The sequence below is a fragment of the Mycteria americana genome, chromosome 2 (assembly GCF_035582795.1).
Source record: "Mycteria americana isolate JAX WOST 10 ecotype Jacksonville Zoo and Gardens chromosome 2, USCA_MyAme_1.0, whole genome shotgun sequence".
NCBI lineage: Eukaryota > Metazoa > Chordata > Aves > Ciconiiformes > Ciconiidae > Mycteria > Mycteria americana.
Genome location: NC_134366.1, coordinates 28,092,057 through 28,113,359, shown reverse-complemented (window position 1 = coordinate 28,113,359; position 21,303 = coordinate 28,092,057). Strand labels below are relative to the sequence as shown.

At 39.9% G+C, this 21,303-nt stretch overlaps 1 protein-coding gene across 3 annotated transcripts in view; it reads right to left on the bottom strand.

Moving 5' to 3' along the window:
* Positions 1–21,303, bottom strand: part of PPP1R9A (protein phosphatase 1 regulatory subunit 9A) — a 155,457-nt gene that overhangs the window by 7,131 nt on the left and 127,023 nt on the right. For 2 of the 3 annotated variants that reach the window (XM_075492851.1, XM_075492852.1), the window contains exons 12-18: positions 15,088–15,245; positions 14,219–14,519; positions 9,989–10,076; positions 9,812–9,889; positions 6,462–6,660; positions 3,709–3,828; positions 430–612 (exon numbers count right to left, since the gene is read on the bottom strand). In XM_075492851.1, the coding sequence (XP_075348966.1) occupies positions 430–612; positions 3,709–3,828; positions 6,462–6,660; positions 9,812–9,889; positions 9,989–10,076; positions 14,219–14,519; positions 15,088–15,245 (1,127 nt within the window). Of the gene's footprint in view, positions 1–429; positions 613–3,708; positions 3,829–6,461; positions 6,661–9,811; positions 9,890–9,988; positions 10,077–14,218; positions 14,520–14,613; positions 14,992–15,087; positions 15,246–21,303 lie in introns of those variants that run through there. The other variant, XM_075492854.1, reaches the window with a different exon arrangement.

Below are 21,303 nucleotides of genomic sequence, written 5' to 3'. Positions count from 1 at the left end.
ATTGGTATCAGCTTATGCCTCCAGTACCCCACTAATCCATTTTTCAGTTGCTACTTCTGATGTATGCCTATTTACTATCTTCTCTGAATCGCCCTTTCGCAAAACAGAGCTGGATGAGAAATATGTGCATGCAAATATCACTTATACATGCTGCTATATGATTTACGCATGCAAATACGGGTACATTATGTACACCCAGAGTTTTCACAAAGCAAATGCCCCCTGTTTCTGAAACTTCTGAAACCAAGTGTATACGGGAATTTCTTAAAGTGTTGCTGTGGCTTTACACTCTGTTTATATTCTAGTCTATCAATCACCACTGCACACACAGGGATTCACTGCTTTCTGCCCAAATTCTTACTTCCTTTAAGATTACCTAAAGTGACAACAAATACTACAGTTAGTCTTGAAGTCCAGTCAGTCAATTACCTTGAGCTTACTCCCATCCAGCTGAAGGAGATGCTCCCCATTAATGTTTTGGGCACTGAATTCAGAAACATACTGTTCAAGGTTCAGGCTCATTAACCAGTGGGAAACCTGCTGCACGCTCCACTCCTGAACAGCACGACTCTGACACTGACTGTGCTTAGGAGACTGTCCATCGTCAAGGATCTGCGACAAAAACACGCTGCATTATTATTAAAAGGGTAACACGGATGAGTAACAACGTTTTTCTGTATAAACTGCCAGCATCAGAGCAGAGGTATCTGTACTATCTTTACACTACAATAATAACAATTTCACACCACTATATTACATCTGTATCTAACCAGGTATCTAAGAGTTGGTACAAGGTACCCAGAAAGTCTTGTATCTACAAATAGAAGAAGATAAAGGAACTGGCATTCCTTTTAAACCAAACAGGGGCTGAAATGGCCAGGTGGCACAATTCAAAACAGGTATGCTCCCATTCCCTCGCAAGATTTTTATCCTTCAAATTAGAACGTTTCTAAAGGATGCAATGAATTCTGTGTTCCACTTCCCGGGCTCATTCACAGATCTTTATGATCTGTTTAAGCTATAAAATAAGAAATTTGGGGGCAAAAAACCTCAGAAAACCACTCTAAAGTTCAAAGTGATGACATCAAACAGCCAGTGAGACTGATACTATCTGTGAAAGACTATGAGATGACACAGAGGAGCGGTAAGGAACACACAGCGATCCCACAGCCCTGGTCCTGCTCTCATCACGTTGCGCTGCTGCGGACGAGAGCACAAACACAGCAGCAGGAGGGGCAGGTGGGGCGTCAGCTGCTGGAGCAGCCCCGTGTCCCTGCTCTGCCGCTTTATTCCACCCCAGGATATGCCAGTGGGGCCTGAAACAAAAGCTACTCTGTCCCAGCCGTGGTCAGCAAAGCAGCTGCTACAGGCTGCAGCAGCTGTCTGCTGTTAGAGCAGCTTTTACACTGGGTTGGATGATGCTGGGAGCTCGCTCAGCTTCTGGCTGTCCAGTTCTCAGGGCTGGGGATAAGACAGTTTAAGCACTATCTTTTCCTCCTCCTATCGCCAGCAGGAGCTCAGTGCAGCTGATGCTTGGCCTGATGGATTTGCTCTGACACCGACCCTCCTCCCCCTTCCAGCATACCGCAAAAACTGCCATTTGCTATGGCCTTGAAAACTCTTAGCAGAAAGGAGAGGGGAACTCAAGACAAGGAGAGAGGAGCCAGTGACATCTGTGTGTTCTGCTCAAACAAGGGGGTTTGCCACACAACACCATAAAACAAGAAATGTGAATCTGCAAATGAGACGATACGTTGCCACGCGATGGTCACACGATTCACCACAACAGCACACTAGTATCTCACCTCATCATCAATCATATCCAGGCTCTGAGTGAGGGAGCAACAAAGAAATGGGAAAGAAAAGCATTATAGAAACAAAATACAGAACATGTAACAGCATGTAAAAGTTCAGGCAAGGGCAGCACCAAGATTTGCAAACAGATATGGCTACTCGAAACCAAAGAGATTTCTTTAAAAAAAATTATTTCCAGAAGCAGAGAGGTTATGTTGAAAGCTCAGCACACACATGATTGGGCAGCTAAACCTGAGACTGTGTCAATGAAACCCCCTTGGAGTTCCTCGTCTTGACACCTAGAACCGGTAGGAACCTTCCTGATGGCTCCAATTGCAAAAGCAAAAGCTCCTTAAGTAGAGGAGAACAACCTGCAAGAACTGGGTTCCCTCCCCATCCTTTCATTTTTTTCATCTTCAAATGATCGTGTCAGATCTACGAGAGAAGCCTGAGCGAAGGAGTGCTTGCAGCAATATGCTATGAAAGGCTGAAGAGCAACGCTGGCCTAATCCCCTGCCAGGGTGGATGTGGAGGTTTCCACTGCAGCTCTTGCTGAACACGCTGCCTGATTCGGAGACTGCAATTTGGCACACAGCAGAGGACAGAGAAAACACATTCATTTTTATAGACCTGTTCAGGATTGATATTTTACAATTGATAAAGTAGAGAGCTGAACAAGCAAAATGAAAGCATTTTCAAGCTTTTAATTCAGTACCGCTGGGAACAGGGCATTGTCACAATAAAATATATACTATAAGGGGAATGAAACATGTTAAGAGAATGAAATGTATTATCAAGATAGTATTAATACTAAATAAAGTGTAAATGATGACTTTGTTGTTTTCAGTAATTCATAGAATATACAGACCTGTCTGCACTCTCCTATGATTCTTAGAAATTTTTGCCCTTTATTACCTGCAGTAAGTAAACTCTAAGGAATGGTTGGGTTTGTAGACTTGCATTTTGGCAAATGGGGTTGCACGAATTCTTTAAACCCATGCAAAGCATGCAGGCAGTAATAGAACAACCCTAGCTATCATAAAAAAATAAGACATAGATACTTCAAGTTCCTCCTCTCTAGAAAAAAACCCTGGCTCAAACCTCACATGAAAAATGTGAAGTTCTTACGGAGTGTTTGTAAAAGAACAAAGGCACGGGTTTCCTGGGTCCACAGGACATCTTGTCAGCTACTGTCAAATTGTGCAACTTCACTGACAACTGAGTTACAAAACCAGTATCTTAAGAAAAGTATTTTCAATATATTATATTCAGCTCAATTATGTCACCAATTTACAGGGTTAGGAATGCTTTTTCACATTATCATTGTTCGAAAAAACTCTGGTTTGAAGTAACTGAATTCAAATCCACTGTGCAAAGCAAGCACAAAGAATGCAAAGTGGATTAACACATATACATTCTAATCAATATACATACATTCAGGTACAGTAACAAACAATTACTGCATGTACAGGTCATTATTTTAATGTATCAGGGTAAAAATTAATCCAGGTGAAGGTGCCTTACACCTCAATTACATTTACCAAACTATACTGTATGTTTATTATCTCAAAATTGTCTCACTTAGGTCTAGTTTAGTGTATATACATATATATCTATGGGCCCACACGTACATATTTGGAATGTAGGAAAAATGTATTGAAATGTGTGAGGATACAGCATCTCTTAGGAAACCAACTGCATTCTACTTTCCTACGATAATACCATAGGATCTTTATTTCAAGTCATTATTATATGAACAAGAAAAATCATAATCTAGAAACCATTAATTTTCTTCTCCCATTCTACTGCCTAAAAACCATCCCTTTATTATTTGAGTAATTGCAATGGGAGAAAGAAATGCTATGGGAGAAAGAAAACAACTATTTCCCACCATAAACAATTTCATTAGCATACCTCATCTGATGACAGTGCTAAGGAGTGCGAGAAACCTGGGGTTTTAGGTTCTGCTCCTAAACCGCTCAAGTCAGCTGAACTTGTGCTGCTGGGACTGAAATCATCGTTGAACGTGAAATTCTGTGAAGAAAAAGAGGAGTTAGAATGAGCAAACGATCTCATACGTGCATCTAAAAGGGAAATTTGCTTTCTGTCTTCCAGGTTGGCATAGTTCAGGAGTGATTTCAATCATTTACCAAAGCAGTTACAATACACACGAGGAAGCCCAATTTTTAGTATTGTTAATATTTATAGAACACACAGTATTTTTACCACTGTGTACTGCACAAGACACCTATGCCAGCTTAATGCCTCAATTAATAGCAAAGGGGTCCAAAAGCAATTTCCAGACTCCCTCTTAAGATGCTGGCTCTCATCCTGGAGCTAAATTACTGCTTCTGCGGGTTAATCACTAGCATTTTACTGTCCTCCAAATATTTAGGGCAAACGTAGCACAGGCAGTAGCACAAAGAATAGGACAGAGGATTAATTAGCAGAGAGAAGTGAAAACTGCTGTTGAAAGAGCACGGAGAATATCCTGTGAATCCATTTCTGAGTCCCAAACAATCTCCTGGAAAAGTGAAAGGATTCTCCCTCTTTGCCTATATCTTTAGAAAAAACTGAAATTGAAAGTAAAAGAGATCTTTGGATATTGAATGTTATTTACTGAACTAATAACCATAAAACAAACCCTGTTTCTTCTTAACAATGCAATGACAGACATCACACCTTACAGCAAAGAATAGCAAAAGCGTGCACATATTTTCCAGGAATACAGCAAAATTACCATCAGAAGAAGACAAAAATTAACAAGTATTTCACATTAGAGTGAGAACCATAAAAAACCAAAATCTATAAAAAATTAAGGACACCATGATATTCCATTTAACTTGAACATACAGTTGATGATACGGAGACCTCTAATCTCTACTCTAACATCTAAATGAATATCAAAATTCAATTCACCTTTGACATTCAATTTAAAAAAATGGATCTAAATATCAAACCCAAAAACAACACTAAAAAAGTTATCCTTTTATCACCCCCAAAGATATTTGACCTATCTTTCCTGAAAAGAAGTCGTCTTCCAAAAATATCAAGTGTTGGTCCTCTTAGTTTTGCTGGAAATCCAACTAAATATTGGTATCACGCTGTGCTTTAAAAACCTGAATAGCAGTATAGGAACTGTTAATTTAAGAGCTTGCAAACTGTACAGAGAACATAAAAATGTTTTTGTGATCAGTTTTCTCATATCTACATTTTGAATTCCTGTTCTGCTTTCCCCAACTTTTTATAGAGGAGAAGAAAATCTGAGCAGCTTCCTTAATATGCAAACTTGTAGCCCCAACAACTTGTAGCCCCAACAGCGTTCTTAGGCCAGGAGTTCAACAGCTCTACTTCCTGTTGTGTGAAGAACATCTTTTTCTTTTTTAAGTACTCTTATTTTTCTTTCACCTCTATTTTGTGCAAGCTGCAGCCTTACGATGAATTTAAGTCTTTAAAATTTAATTTTCTATAGGAAAAACACAAGATAGCCAAGGTCTGCTAATAATTATGATAGCAGGACAACATCCCCCCTCCCCCAACTCAACCCAATACTAACTGTAAAAGGGGATGCCTTTTTCCCCTTTTGAAAATTATTTTTATACAATGTTTGTTTAAAGGCACAAAAATGATTTACATGTCTAATCCTCATCTTTCTTTTTCAAAAGAAACTGGGTAACCGATCAGTTTCTCTTTAATCTTCAGAGATGTCATCTGTGGTCTTCTCTATCGATCTGATTTGGACTGCTCAGCCTTGTGTTGCTCTCCCTAACCAGGTAACATAAGCACAGCTATGACCTTGCATAGCTTGGTGCACAGCAGAAGTAAGGTATCACCAGCTTCTGGCACCAAGAGAGTAAGAAATGCCTGTGGAAACTGCTATATGTACATGCATGTGTTTGTAGAAGACAGAGAAATTGATTTCTGATTCATACTCCTGTACATAAAGTTGAGAACCATATCTGTTTCTTTTTACCAGACCAATACAAAAAGTCAACTGCTACAAGTTATAAGAAGATACAGGCAGAGAAATATTTTCTAGAAGTGAAAATAAACATGAAAAAGCTAAGTATATTACTATAACTAAGGGTTATTTAAGGAGTTATCATGCTGAAACATTCATGCACATAGAAAGGAATCACACAGATGTATTAAATTGCAATAGTTCATATTTACAGTTCAAGCATTTTCATATAGAGAATTAAATCCAACATCCAGCATGCATGACAAACAGATTTCATTATTGGGAAAAAAAGGCAGATGACTGACGGCATACAGCATTTCTTCACTTGCAAACACCTCATTTGAACACGGGTAGGTATTCTCACAATCAGTCCTGAAGAATGCAGAATATATCTATAACTGAATACACAAATCTAGCATTTGTTCAGTGGATCCAAATGCTAATTTCCACTGGCACCACTTGCTTTGTTACAGTACAGCACACCACAGTTAGTTTACTGAATTAATGTACATTAAGACAGAGTAAAAAGGTAGAATGTGGAGTGGTACAATGACAGAGATGTTCTGTTCGGATGAGCTTTTACCGTACAATGAACACCATGCACTGTTTATTGTAGTAGTCATATATTGGCCTGTTCTTTTTCCAGAAACATGAAGCCAATTATGCCACTCGATACAGTGGGAATAAGGTAGTTTTTATTTTCTACCTTTGACCCTTTTTTAGCTGGACTTATATTTTCAGAGGAAGGTTCAGTTGAGCTGGTAGGCGATCGCAGGTTGCTGGAAGAATTGGATCCCTTGCCACTCTCTCCATACCATGTGAATGGTACACAGTGTGGGAGAGAGGAGGATCGCTCTGCTAAAGATTTAGTGTTTGCTGATTTCTGCAGCATCTCTCTGGTGGTCCTGTTTAAGAGAAATGAGCAGGAATATGTGTTAGATTATAAAATAAGAGAAAACAAAATGCTATAGAGGCAGTTAATTGTAAAAAGAGTGACATTCCCTGTAGCTGTGACTAAAGAACTGAGTGGCATGCAGCTGGCAGTGGTATGCCTGAAATCTCTCTTTCAGCAGAAGAAAAAAGTGGATTCTTTTGATTCTAACTGAAGCTCTCTTAGACAACATACACCCAGCAAACGGAGACAGACGCCAGCTGAAAATGCCTGTACTCCCGCCATTCGGATGTGAACCAGCTCCAGTCAAGAAGCCACATGCTGTGTTGGTGCAGTTCTGAGCCCCAGTGGTACCTCAGCATGATTAAATAGATCAGCCTCAGCACTGACCCAAGCGGGCTCTGGCTCCCAGAGAAGGTCTGGCTTGGATTTTGAGCACAGGCAGAATGAATCAGGTGTGTCTGTATCCATCTATGGAGATTTGCCTTTGTTACAACAGCTAAATACCAACAGAGTATTATTATCTTGATTTTAATGTTATTAAATATTAAAAATATTAATATGGAAAAATGAAATAAACACCTATGTGATATTATCAGCTTCTCTCTTTGTAGTAACAAAGATTGCAGTGGATAATGTGGTCAAGGTAAAGGTAACACTTATAAAATAAAATGCCTAAATAATTTGCTAAATATATCATGTCAACAGTACCGTATGTAAATTAAAAATAAATATGCAAAGTGTCTGCCTCAAAGAACTTATGCATATGTCATATTCTTATGATATTTATCTCAACTTATGTATTACTGTTTCAGAGTATTAAACTTCTACTGCTGTTAGCAGCCACCAGTAAATTGCACGTATGTAAATCTCCCCTCAACTTCTACCTTCTGGACAACTTCTAAATCATTATTAACATAATCACTAGAGCTTTGTGAAGCTTTTGTGAAGCCTCTTTTCGGTATGGATGAAACTGAGGTTGTCAAAGGGTCCCCACCCAGGGAAGCAGAAGAAGAATCCTCCCTCCCTTTAGCTACATAAAGAAAGGTAGATGTATCTGACCCAGTCCTGTACTCTTCCCTCATCCTCTAATCTTGCTTGAAAGTAGAAAGAAAAAACAAATTATGTTGCCTGAATCGCCTAGCTTCAGGCAGGGGAATATATGCTTCTTACTCAAATGGGGAATTTTTTTATATATGTAACGTTAGTGGTAGTCTTAGGAAATAATTCAGGATTTTATTTACACATCTTGAGTGCTATTTTTTGGCAATGGCAAAATAATGCATGCAACATCCATCTGACAGCGTAATTAATTCTACATCAATCAGTTGCTGTAACGGACATAATTATAACAGGATGCTGTCTTTTGATCATCATCTTCCTTCTTTCAAAGAGCTTATACAGCTTTGGACTGTAGAGAAAACATCCTCACATTTCTTCTGAGGCAAAGTCTTTGGAGTTAGTAACAAAGAAGTGACAATGGGTGTTTAAAAAGTTATACTGAAATAATAATATTCCAGTTTACAGAGGCACAGTGAGAATTACAAATGCTTATGAATTTTGACTTTGAAAGCAGTATTAAACTTTGCTTTTAGTAACTGTATCCGAACTCAGAAATATTAACAGACAATACAAATAACTGATTTATCAAATGGTCTAATAAGCAACTGATTTCTCTATGCTGAGATCTGCTTTCTCTAAGGAAGATACCTATGGGATCTCACAAACATTTGTAACATACTCTGTTGGTATAAGGATAGTATCAAGTTCTTACAAACAAGTATACATTCATTTCCCCCACCCTGTTGGCTTGGTATTTAAATGCTATGTGATGTTTAATACCCTGCTAAGGGCAGTAGCTGCCTTACAGCTACACAGAGGTGCAGAGAATTTGCTTTAACAAATCTCTCCCTGTCACTAGGGTAATCCAGCAGTGGATATCACTAGCTGCAGGTCACACTGCAAGCAGACACACCAGTGGAACCAACTGGAACAGGTTTTCTGACACTAGCGCAGAGGCAACAACTGCTGCCTAAGATCACTGAAGATCCTGCCAGATATTTGCAGGATCCAAATGTACAAATGTATGCCGAGACAGAACATTGCACTTCGGTAGTGTGCCTGAGGGAGTTAAGTCAGAAGTCTAAGGTTCCTTTGCTTTTCTGATTTTACAGAGCTACACAATACACTTGTCACTAGGTCTCCATATATTAGACTGTCAGCAAAACTCCACAAACAGCTACATACTGGTTTTCCACCACAATGATTTTCTGAGTAGCATTCAAAGTTTTTGTTCTTCCGATAGCTCTTTTATCACATAGGTTTGCTTTTGCATTGTTTTATGTGCAGAGAGTTTTTGAGTTGCTATGTCCTTTCTAGACTTTTGGAATGTATTAAGTTTGCTTACCACTCCTGAAATTAACTTGTCTTTCATATCTGGAACCAGGTATCACCCCCTGTAGCTCTGATCTTGTCAGACTCATCAGTACGTGAGGAGAGACCTTCAGTAAAAATCTACACTAGCTTTTGCTTCCTGCCATTTTGAACATTGATTTATTTATTCAGAATACAGATGCTGGTGATGTGGTCTCATCAGATCTCACAAGGAATTCACAATTCGTTCCCTGAGAGTTGGTGATGTGACAAATGCAGTCTGCATTTTTTCTATCTGTTTTCAACTTATGGTGTTCATCTCCAGAAACAAACCCTTCTGAAAGCACTCCTGATGTGGGTGAAGCTGCAGTGAACAGCTGCTGCCCATCCTCGCTCTGGGGGCTTTTGTGGAATTGCAGAACTGTGGAAAATTGTGGAATTGTGGAAAAAAAAATGTGGAATTGTGTCAAGATTTCTGGTTCACAGGTATTATTAACTGACTGTGTGTGCATCTTGTAGGCCAGCTCTGATAATCTATTTCTGCAAATCCCATTAGTGGATGCAACAGTAGTAACGATGCCACGGTATTACAACCGTCCAATTTTTAGATTACATGTTAGTCTTTCATTAATTAAGAAATCTAAGTTTGTAAGCTCAGAAGGTTATCTCAAAGCTTAACACTTATTATATGAAGTCAGTGGGCCTGTTAATGTTCTCATCTGCTAGGATGATTAGGTTTTTCCAATGTTTCTGGCATATCATTTCTTGCATCCTCAATCTTTTACCCATACCTACTGCCACAGGTCACCCTAATAGCTTCTTTCTCTTTCCGCTTCTTGCCCTTGTTTGAACTCCTTCTCAAGGGAGCCCTAGAAGAATATTAGAAAACATCAGGAAACATCTTTGAAATTTTACTTTCAATCCTTTTAATGAAAAAAAAAAGGTATTTGAAATAACAAAATGCTTACCCAAGATCTGCAAGTTTTCGCTTTAGTTTTTCTGTATGCCCTACAGTAGGGCTAGTTGTTCTTGCTGCCTGAGCACATGTGGCACCATCTAGGACACATTTGTACATGGAAGAATGTACATTATTATTTTTAATTGCTACTGATAGCTATTCCACTTTCCATCCAGAACAGTTTGTGTATCTTTTCATAATTAGATACACATACATGTACACGTGTGTGAGTACACAATTTAATTAGGTGAATTCTTCTCATTTTTAAGAAGATGGTGTGAAGAGGAATAAAAATGAATAAATACTTTCAGAATTTGAAAATACACATGAAGAAATCTTATTTTAATTGAAGAAAATGAAAAGTTAATTTCGGTTGAGTTTTAATGAATATGTAGTAAGTCGAACAACACAAAAGATTTACAGGTAAACATTACAGTGAATCCATTTTTAAACTCAGCAGTAGCCGCTTAAGTTACCTTTTACAGAATTCACTTGGTATGTATGCTTTACTTCCAAAATGACTCCTGAAACACTTTCTTGAACTTTGGAGCCAAGGGTACCTTTTAAGATGGACATGCTAGGTAATAGTTATCTGTTTAGCTTGAACATCTTTGTTAAAGCAAACATTTAACTTGAAATCCAACCATTCTGAGTTAAAAGAAAAGAATTAAAAGTAGCTTAGTTAATAAATTTGCCCTGAGACGTCTACCAATTTTTGATCTCTTCTACAAACACTGTTAAAGCCTAAAGAGGAAACAGCCTGCAGTACCTATAAAGCCAAAACAATGAATCTGAGTCTGCAAAACATCCTGTGAAATCTATATGGAAGCTAAAAGAAAATACACAGCAGTTGAAAAATTCAGACACAGTTTCTGTGATTCTTAAACATAAAGAGTGTCCCCGAATACTCTAGAGAAAGCAAATGAAGGTCAGTCATTCGTGTCACTTGTGGTTTGGTGACTTTTACAACGTGACCTCAGACGTACAGTGACTTTTAACTGAAAGCACTGCTGGGTTTGTGGATTTCTCTGACTGTAGCTGACAAATTAAGCCCTCAGAATTAACCCAAAATACCACAGCGCTATCGCAGGACAGTCAACTATGTGTACAGAACTTTGTACGTTGCTTTGTGGATAATATTTGGCCAAGTTTTCATTCAAGTAAAAAACTGAATGCGCGACCGGTTCACAAATCCTGGGAAAAGCAGGAAAATAAGCCTCTTGCACTACCCACACTCTAAAAGCCATACTATTTCTACCAACACAAGTCCTTATGTTAAAAAAAACATTCAAGCATAACTGACAAGTAACCTCATGCCAAAAAAGCAAACAAAAAAAGAGTAGTAAGAAGAATGACAAAAGCAAGGTGAAGTCTCCTGAGAAGAAATCCATTCCCCAGGGAGTCTGAGGAGAACTTTAGGCAATGCACACTTTGCACACTCCTCTCCTGTCTCTTCCTATGGTTCCTCTTTCACCTTTAATGCACACTTCTCATTTAACCACTGTCAAAATTGCCACTTTCAAGAAGAAAAGTCGTAATGTTTATTTTCACACTAGCTATTCACAGGCAAGTGGGGCTTGGGGGCCGGGGGGGTGGGGTGGGTGGGCTTTTTTGAGAAACTTCTTAATGAAAGTAAATGAAACTATAAGGCACAGGGCTTTTGTGGTGGGCAAATAATGAAAGCATTTAGTAGCTGGAGGTTTTGCTGCTGTAGAAATAATCTGGAGAGCTCAGCAGGGACATGTAGCAGCTACCCGGTATGGCAATTTTCTGTTTGGGCTCTTGTGTCACTATGCTCCCACTCACATGCCAGGGCCCTCCGAATAATGACCATTTGCTGGGAAAAACATTCATGCTGGCTATGGGATACAGTGGAAGACGGATGGGCTACGTCCCAAAACCAGCTTCAGTGGCAGAGTAGATTTGAATCTACAGGGTCTTGCACACATGGAGGTACGCAGTGCTTGGCACGTGGCAGCGGCCACGAACCAGGCCTGCAGGTGCCCTGCCTCGGCAGGAGGGGACTTTGACCACCCTGGAGGGGTGCATCTTCCCTGACTCCTTGTAGTTCTTCAGAGAGGGTGAGGGAGAGCCGGTTCCTCAGAATAAATCACACAGAAGCTGTTTAATCCATCACTTCCAGCCTCAAGGAGCTGGTGTAAGTAATCTGTGGCTGATGGATGTGAGAGGAGACTAGACCTAACTTTCTTCCCCAAGGTCACAAAACAGTTGCAGCCAGCCTCACATCAGCAGCCTATTGCCCCCAGGGGTCACCTCGGCTGCCCTGTCAAAGGATGCTGTTGCACAAAACAGGCAGAACCGAAGAAAATAAATTAATCATACACATACACAAAGAAGTTGTGCTTAAAAGACAAACAAGCAAAATTCCTCATCATTTTGCAATGAAACTATCTCATGCCACTTCAGCTCTTCTCACAACACTGCAGGATCTCGTAAGAAGAAAAAAAAGACAAGTGTGAGTTTGCCAACACTCACTTTTGCTAATGAGAGATTAATCAGTGGACTCACACCTGCCCACAGATGTGCTCTCTTTCCACCTCTAAAAAAACCCTACCCGAACACATAGAACAAATACAGTGGCCCTTTTTATTTTCTGACCTGTAAGAGTTTGACAGCCAAATTAATAATCAACTAAAATAGTATTGCTACAACACTTGTTGCCAAACACCTGCTTTACGATATTTCTTTTTTGTAGGACTTATTAAATGCAAATTTTCCATTTGAAACTAAATTGCTCTGGTTTAATTTTCATGTACTCATCAGAATCTGGATACACCCGAAAGCACTGGTTGTTTACTTAACGGTCACAGTGGGGAAAGCATGACACCAATATTTAGACAGAGATTATTTTTCAAACCTAAATTGGAAAGAGCAACACAGTGGGTGGAATATAATACCCTATTCCTTACACTACAAGGCTAGCCTCCACTAAATTTTTATCAAGATATTTTCATACATCAGTTGGAAATGCAGGATTTACGACTTCACTGATAATCATATACACTCAAGCTGAAGTACGAGTTTGGAAAGTCACATTCTTATGTTCACACCCTTATTTTTACTTGCAAAACTCAAATACTGAATTTAACTTCGATTCATTAACAATCATACAATTAGAAACTATACAGTTAGACTAGCAATTTCAGAACCCATGTAAAAATGCTAGCATTTATTAACCTATCCTAAATTCAACAAAACTTCACTAATCTGTCTTTTAGGAATCTGTGTGAAAGCCTTGTATGAAGATGAAGAAAAAAATAGGTTGGAAATCAGTGGCAAGTCTTTTCAGACACACAGACAAACAAAAATCCTCAACAAATTGTTCTTTTCAGTTAATTTAAGTAAGCCAAAGTCTGTTATGAACCTATGCAGACCTATTCCCGCTGTCCTCACTTATAAAAAATTTTTATCACGTATTTTAGCTTATGTGACAGTTAGAGAATGCAAGGTGCATACCTAAGAATGCTAAAGTTGTGTAAAATGCTAATGTTAACTTCATAAGGCATCTGAAAAGGAAGGCTCTATTCTGTGCCATATCGTATTGTTAATGCATTTAATAAAATGGTATCTGAGACATGTACCTGAGCTACATATGATTGCATCATGTTTTATCCGGCTTATCCAGCTTAATCAGATTTAAAGAATCTGAATTAAATAAATAACAATGTGGCCAACCTCCCCAACAAATTACTTGATACTTTTTTTCTGTAAATGAAGAGTGTCCCGACACTAACCTCTTGTTTAATCTAGACTATGCCGCCTCTCAGGAATTAAAAGCTACAATCTGTTATTCTTGCTTTACACTCCTTTCCCCACCCTCCAAAAAAAGCATCTAGCAGTGCCAAAATCACATAAATCGAGTAAGTACACTATGCTAAGCATGTTTCTAACACAGAAATGTCCCAAGATCCAATAATTTTGTTTTTTTTAAAACAAAATACAAGATTTTCTTAAAGGCAACTTCTTCCTAGCTTTTTCAGTGAATTCTAAGAAAGAAAAAATAAAAGAAAGGAAGCAGTTCCTGATCTCATTTTAAACTTTGTCATTTTCTTATACCATCCTACAAGCTCATTTGTAATTTTTTTACTTCCAGGTAGACAAAAGAAGTTGTGAGGTGATGGCCTTCTAATTGCTAAGGTCCTACTACACAACAAAAGTTCATAAAACAGATGTAAGTGAGCAAAATGATGCATCAATTTATTGTAAAAAATAGTAATACCTTTATCCTGTAAAATATTCCTGCCAGCTGGGTGATGCAAAGGAGATGCTTCAGAGCTGTGCCCAGATTTTGAAGGAGAGGAAAGTGGCGTGTCCCCCCGAGCATGCGGGGAAAGGACACCTCCTTTGTGGTGCTGTCCTTCTTCTTGGTTTTCAGTTAGGTTGTCAAGTGAGATTGCTGCACTGCTAGCCACGGGGGAGAGGGAGGAAGCACCAGAATCTGATGCTGGTGAGGATGCTCTCATGCATAAGGGCAGTGGTGATTTTGAAATGTGCATGGGACTACTGTAACTGTTTGACGGCTGTTGGTATAAGAGATTATAAAGCAGGTTATACCATTTAGTAACCAATCAGAGCAAGGTTTACTTTGAACATGCAATTCTTTTATTCATTATTTAGCCTTCTATTTGTATGAAACACTTTAGCAATTCATGCCATTACCTTTTGATACCACACACAGAGTTGTTTATTGGTATTTGCTTTCAGACGGAAGTCAGAATAGGACAAACCAATGAGTGAGTATCATATCAATTGTGTTAACAAATCAACAAATAGAGAAATGCATGATTCAAGTTCCTTTTACCTCCTGCATAAATGAAAGGACCCACTCTGCATTATAAAGCACACATAAATCAGAAAGCCCAGGGTTCCTGTTAAAAAAACAACACAATAAAACCAAAAACCGAGGTGTGCTGACTCAAAGGAGACTGGACTCACACATCACTCAAGGACATTCACAGCATACTGGCCACAGAGGAATAAATACTGCCTGTGCTACAATGAAAGGACAAAGACAGAGGAAGAAATTACTTACAGGGGCAATCTAGCACTCCACAGGAAGCCTGAAAGAGAGGGTAGAGTCCTTCTCACCTTTCGTTCAAGGCTGTCCTCTCCATCAGTAGAACTGATGCTATCATACAGCCTTGTTCTGGAAGGCCTCTGCCGCTTGTTCTTCACTGAAAGCTGAGCTCGAGTCTTCAGAGCTTTGGAGTCCAGTCTCTCTGTTTCTGGCACTGCTTCGTTGAAATCTGTATGAAACATGATTTGAAGCTATTTAACAGAAGAATCTTTCACTACTTTTTCCCAAGGCAGGACCTGCAATTGCAAGTACATGTACTTTGCATGTTTTACTTGTACCTGTATCTTCATAACTGTTAAAGTACACATGCAAAAAAAAAAAAAAGGTTATTTGCATAAAGTTTATCTATACAGATCCAGTAAGTGCATGGCAAAGAATCAACTGCAAATATTTAAAAATTCAACAAATGATTCCCACTGTTACGGGAAAGACCACACCAAACCAGCTGTACTAGCCCAGAAAGCAGGTCCACTTAGACTCCCTCAGAGGGACTTGCATGTGCTTGGCCTGCAGAGAGCTCTCCTCCATAAGGGCATAAAGCAAAGGAATCCTCATCTCACTGCTCTTTGACAGACATTTCCCAGCATCTGGATGAATATACCAACTTAGACCCAGGGGACCAATTCATTTATCCCCAATCCTGCCCTTTTAAGCCACCTGAGGAGGAGGGAGCGGACTGCCATTTTTCCCCAAAGCTGCCCCACTAAGCAATTCCCTTATAACTTCACCAGTTTTGCAGGCTGCTCGTCGAATTACAGAAGAAATACCTAGAGCAGTCCTCAGGCTGCTTTACATTTTATCACCATCAGAATGGCTTACAAATTTAAAGAATTGTTCTCTCCTGTACTCAATGTCCCCCAAAATAACCTTGTACCATATGTGCAAATTATAAGCAAGCAATGTCTGCAGTCAGTAGCGCACCGAGTGTGATACAAAGAATCAGATAACTGTTTGTGACTGGATTGCTTTACAGGCAGCCTTTCACAGGATTATGAACACGTATTAAACTCCTCCCTTTGGACCTACAGTGAAACAGGTTGCTTACTCTATCACACTACCCCTCTCAGGAGGGGACAGCAGAGAGGAATCCCAATCCTCCTCTGGATTCTGAGGTCATCTGCTGTTCAAAGTTCTATGAGACAATACAAATAAGGTGCCCCAATTGTTCACCCCAATCCTTCTGCAAGCAAAAGCATCTTTGAATTAGCACCTCGCAGTCTCATTTGTTACTTCCTCCCCTGCCACACTGTCCTCAGAACCATTATATCCTCTTGTAGGTTCTTCTTTTATTCAGAGTTCCTTCAAACTCTTACAATTTACATAAACTCAGGTAAACTTAAGTAAAACATCTCTGTCAGCACCAACCATCGTGGTCCCTCATACAAACAGATTGATATGAGTGACCTAACACAAATACAGCCTTGCCTCACTTGTACTTGGATCACATCAGAAGACACTCTGCCAAGCCCCTTTCCTTAAGCAGGAGTCTAGAGGATGTGATCATTACTGTGATTATCACCATCTACTGCAGTTGTCTGGTTTCAGCTTTCCAACAGCAACACGTTGTGGCAAAATCATTAGCAAGGTAGCGTTACAGCTTTGCAGGAAGAACCCGCCAAGTGCTGAAATAAATTTTCACTGCAACCAGCTGTCAGTGATGTTGCATCAAGTTTATCATGACAGTGAAAATGAAATTAAATCAATCCATCCAGAAGGTCCATGAAAGGCACCCTGAACCACAGCTGTTCAAGGCAGGAATAGGAAGGCCACAAGCTGTACAAGAGTGAAGGGACTCGTTCCTTCACTGGTACCTGATCAGAGAAATGGCTATATTGGGTGGAGCAGGACATGGACTGCTAGATCTGACCTAAGACTCAAAAACTCCCTGAGAGATTTGCAGTAAGGCAGCAGTAATTATCCCAACAAAACCCAGGAAAGAGTCACCAGATGATCTGGGTGAAAGCCAGGAGATGTACTCTACTCTCCCACTTCTTAACTCTACAAAGTTGCTGTATTTTCTGAACATCTGGGGTTTGTTCAGATATTGTCTTCTACCATATGTACTTTAAAATAACAAAATGGAAAAAAAAACCAAAACCCCAGTGCTGCATTATTTTATATACCATCAGAGAAGAGCTGCACACTGTCACTCTCATGTTGACTCACTGTTGTCTTTTGTACATACAACTTTCTGCTGGAAAAATCATGAAATCCTATTTCTTTGGTTTTGAAGGGAAAGCAGTTTCAGATCTTTCCCCTTGCATCTACTGCCCAAACACCGTTATGTGATAGATGAAAACTGAAGAAATATTTAATATAAAAAATGAAACAATGAAACCATCTTACCTGCCTAGGTTTAAAGCCACCCTATTCCTGAATGTCTTGTGAGAAGAGTATACTAAACACTTCATATATGGCTTTCCTCTACAAAGAGAGCTAACATAACTGTACTTTTCTTAGCTATCAATCATCCACGCAAATGAAATCTGAGTATTTCAGCAAATTTAACATTTGACAAAGCTGCAGTAGGACAAAACACAAAAAAAGGTGTTTTCACATTTTACACCAGACAAGGAATAGATTCTTTATGGTTTTAACTTTTTTTTTTTTTCAATCCTCATATTACAAATCAAACCAGAATCTGTTAGATTTATTTACTTGTCTAAGTACTGCCTTCATAACACACTAATTAATTAGAAGCTGATCTTACAGACATTTTTGCTTTAAACAAATATAAACAGAGACATCTTAGCCTCACTGAAGCCAATGAAGAAACGCTGACCAACTTGAGCAAAGCTGAAATTTTTCCCATTGCTTTCCATGGCATCCTGACCTTCAGTCTCAAAGAACATGATTTCACCAAGGGTGGAACCAACTCAATGGCTTACCACCACCACCAAAATGCAGAGCTCTTGCTCTCCCTCCTGCTGTCCCAACCCCTGGCTCTGGGTGACACCCTCCCACCCCCCTGGGATCTGGATTGCAGCTTGCTGATTCAAATGATTGACCCAGCAGAAACTATCCAATTCTAGTCTGATACTCCAACCTCTTCCCCTCTTAGATCAGTGTTCTGTTGTTTCAGTGAATCAGTGTGTGCACAGAAGCGTGTAAGTGCTGGAACAGGGCAATGGAAGAGGCAGAACCAGGTGGCTGGACAAAGGCAGGGATGGTGTAGAGTCTCCCATTTCAATAGTAATGATCTGTCAGTGCAGCTCAAACTGTCTCTTGAAATCAGAGCCACATGTTGAGTTAGTATGCCAGTAAATAACTGAGGGGTAAGACTCATTCAAACTCATTTTGATTTTTGCAGATTCATGTTGTCTTAAAACACTGCAAAGACATCCAGTACCATGTTTTCTTTTTCTTCTTTGTGTAAGAGTTAAACTCTACACCTGACAGATGACACTACAGAATCATTAGCATTGTCTGACTTGTAATTATGCTTCCACCGTAAGTACTCAATAGGATAACTGCACATTGCCATGACTTGAATTGCTTATATTTGTTCTTTCAGGTGTATGCACTTCCATACATCCCTTCCTTTCACTGCTGAAATTATGCAAACTATTGACATAGCACTGCAAACACTTAATAACTTAAGTGGTCATATTGGTCTTGTTTAAGCAAAATACCACCTGGGCCTGGAGCTTACTGCTCCCTCCGCCCCAGAGCTGGGCTGCTGGCACTCAATGGCAGCTCTCTGTTGCGCTAACCGTGGTTCAGCCTGCTGCAAAGAGCGAGCTAACACAGCATCAGTAAGGGCTCCTTCCTCGTCAGAGGCTGCATTTAAGCTGGGCTCTCGCCCTCAGGCCATGCACCCTGTGGATCCGGACCTGAGCCACAGCCCACAGATGGACCTCCCGGCTTGCCCTTGGACCTGCCTCACCACCATGAACTTGCCCAGGCTCCCAGCCGACCCTGGGTTCCATCACTGGACCTGCCCGGCTCGCCACACTTGGGAGCAGGACTGGGCTGCTGTCGGGTGGTCTCTGCCCCAGCCGCACGTGCTGTCACTCTCAGGCCCAGCTCCCTCTTCCGCAGAGAGCCACCAGCCCTCGCTGCTCCCCGGCGCAAACACGCACCCCACGCGTTTGTCTAGGAAATCTCCCAACCCACTGGGGAGCCTGATAAATCTCTCACATAAAAGTCATAACAGGTTTTATTTTGCTCTTGGAGATGATGTAATTAGACTTTCTTTCAGCAGGCACTGAACCACTTGACTCCAATGGGCTTCCCACCTGAATTATGTCAGTACCACTGTGAAGCAGGGAAGAGTTTGCCTGTCCTCCCACTGTTTTTCCATTACACAGGCTGATAGATTTCAAAATCTCCTTCTGTGAACTGATGCTTCCCTGGGTATCCCAAGGCACCCAGAAAGTATAGCCATCAAAGCGGCTTGAACGGGCATTTGCACAGAGACGAGCAAATATGGTCAAAATCGGCATCAGCACTGAACTATTTAGATTTCAAACTATTGACTCCTTCCAGTAAATAGTTTGATTATCTACTGCAGACACAGCTCATGACCACTAAACCAGAAAGCTACAATGCACACTGTCTATTTTTCTGCATTCTCAGAATAAGTCATAGATTTGTAAAAGAAACATAATCCTCAGGCTTCTGGTATTCCCTGGCAAAGCAAAGGAAGAACTCTGTGGGCCATACTGGTTTTGCTTTTCTCTTTCTAACTCGCACTGATGTTACTGGCAGCCCCTCAAACTCAGTACGAGGTTATGTTACAGCCCGAGGAGTCGTACAGTCTGGCATGATGCTAAACACGGCTGGAGCACCTGCAGCAGCAAGGACAGCTATGCTAGTATGTACGCAACCGTCAAGTCGCATCCATTAGTTCTTCCCAAATCTATTGCCACACAAGAATGTAATAAACGTCTCAGATCACATTGAAGAAAAAACCAAACTTAGCATCATTTTAATTAAAATACATTTTTTTACATAGTCTGATTTTTTTGAGGGAAGACAGACTTGCAAACTTCAGAATAAAAATTACAGGATGTGGCTGTATACATGCAGTCCCAGCCCACAAACCTAATGCTGAGGCTCAAGAAGAAGTGTGTATTATATTCACCAAATAAAATCCAGAAAAGACAGGAGCACTTCCATGAACGTCACAGAGACAGTGTGCACAATACCCTGCAACCGGAGGAACTCTGCTCACCCTCCAAAGACATCGTGGACATCTCCCCCACCCTTTATAGCTCCTCTGCAAACATCCACGGGATGATTAGTAAATACACTAATTATTAGTGATTAGTATTACTAAACAATGGCAAGTCCTTTTCTTAAAAGGTTTACACAAGGGTGATATAGAGAGACATAGGCTTTTTCTTTGCAGAGCAAGTATCCCTACATTACTGTCTGAGACAGACTTCAGAGACTTCAATACAGAATTTACTGGCAAACGTATACGGAAGTCAGAGAGTCCTGCAGCATGCTTAGGGATCTCTTTATTTTAAAAAAGGGCTTTTCTTTTTCTCTTGTTAAAAACACAAATCCAGCCTGGAATCTAAGGTCTAACTATGCTTTTTCTGCTTTCAAAAAAATCACTGCTTATTGTCTATTTTTCCTAGCAAATAATTTGTGCTTGTACTCAGGTGGTTAAACTTGGGCATTTAAATTGATAGATCGTCTATTCTAACCCTCAGAAGTACTGAACACTGGTAACATTTCTCCAGAGGAACGTTTTTGCAAAAAAACCAGCAGCTCTTGGAAAATGAAAATTTTCGTGCAAATATATCAATTGAAAAATATAATCTGAAAGTACTGACACGCAGAGTTTTAATGCTTTGCAAAGAATTTTCAAATTTTTAGAAAGAATTTTACAAAGAATTTTTTTTTACATGTAGAAATTCCTGGATTTCTGCTCTTGAGCCAGGGAAGTGTGTTGACATTGTTACAACAGTAAGCTTAGACATGATGTATGTGAGTCAGGTAAAGAAAACACTTTCCTCTCCTGATGCAGACTACTGAAAGGGTTTCTGTTAACAGCGTTGCTAAGTATTAAATATTTTGTAAAACTTAATGAGTCTCTATGGCAGAAATACAGACTTTCTTGTCATGCTGAGGGCTTTTCTGAACTTCAGAGATTTCAGTATAATAAACACTTGCTAGGAAGAAACAGCTCCGTGAAGATTTGTGATAAGCAGTTCCACAAGGTCTGCAGATCACCCAAATACCGTTTCAGCAAGACTAGCTCTTTTTGATACACA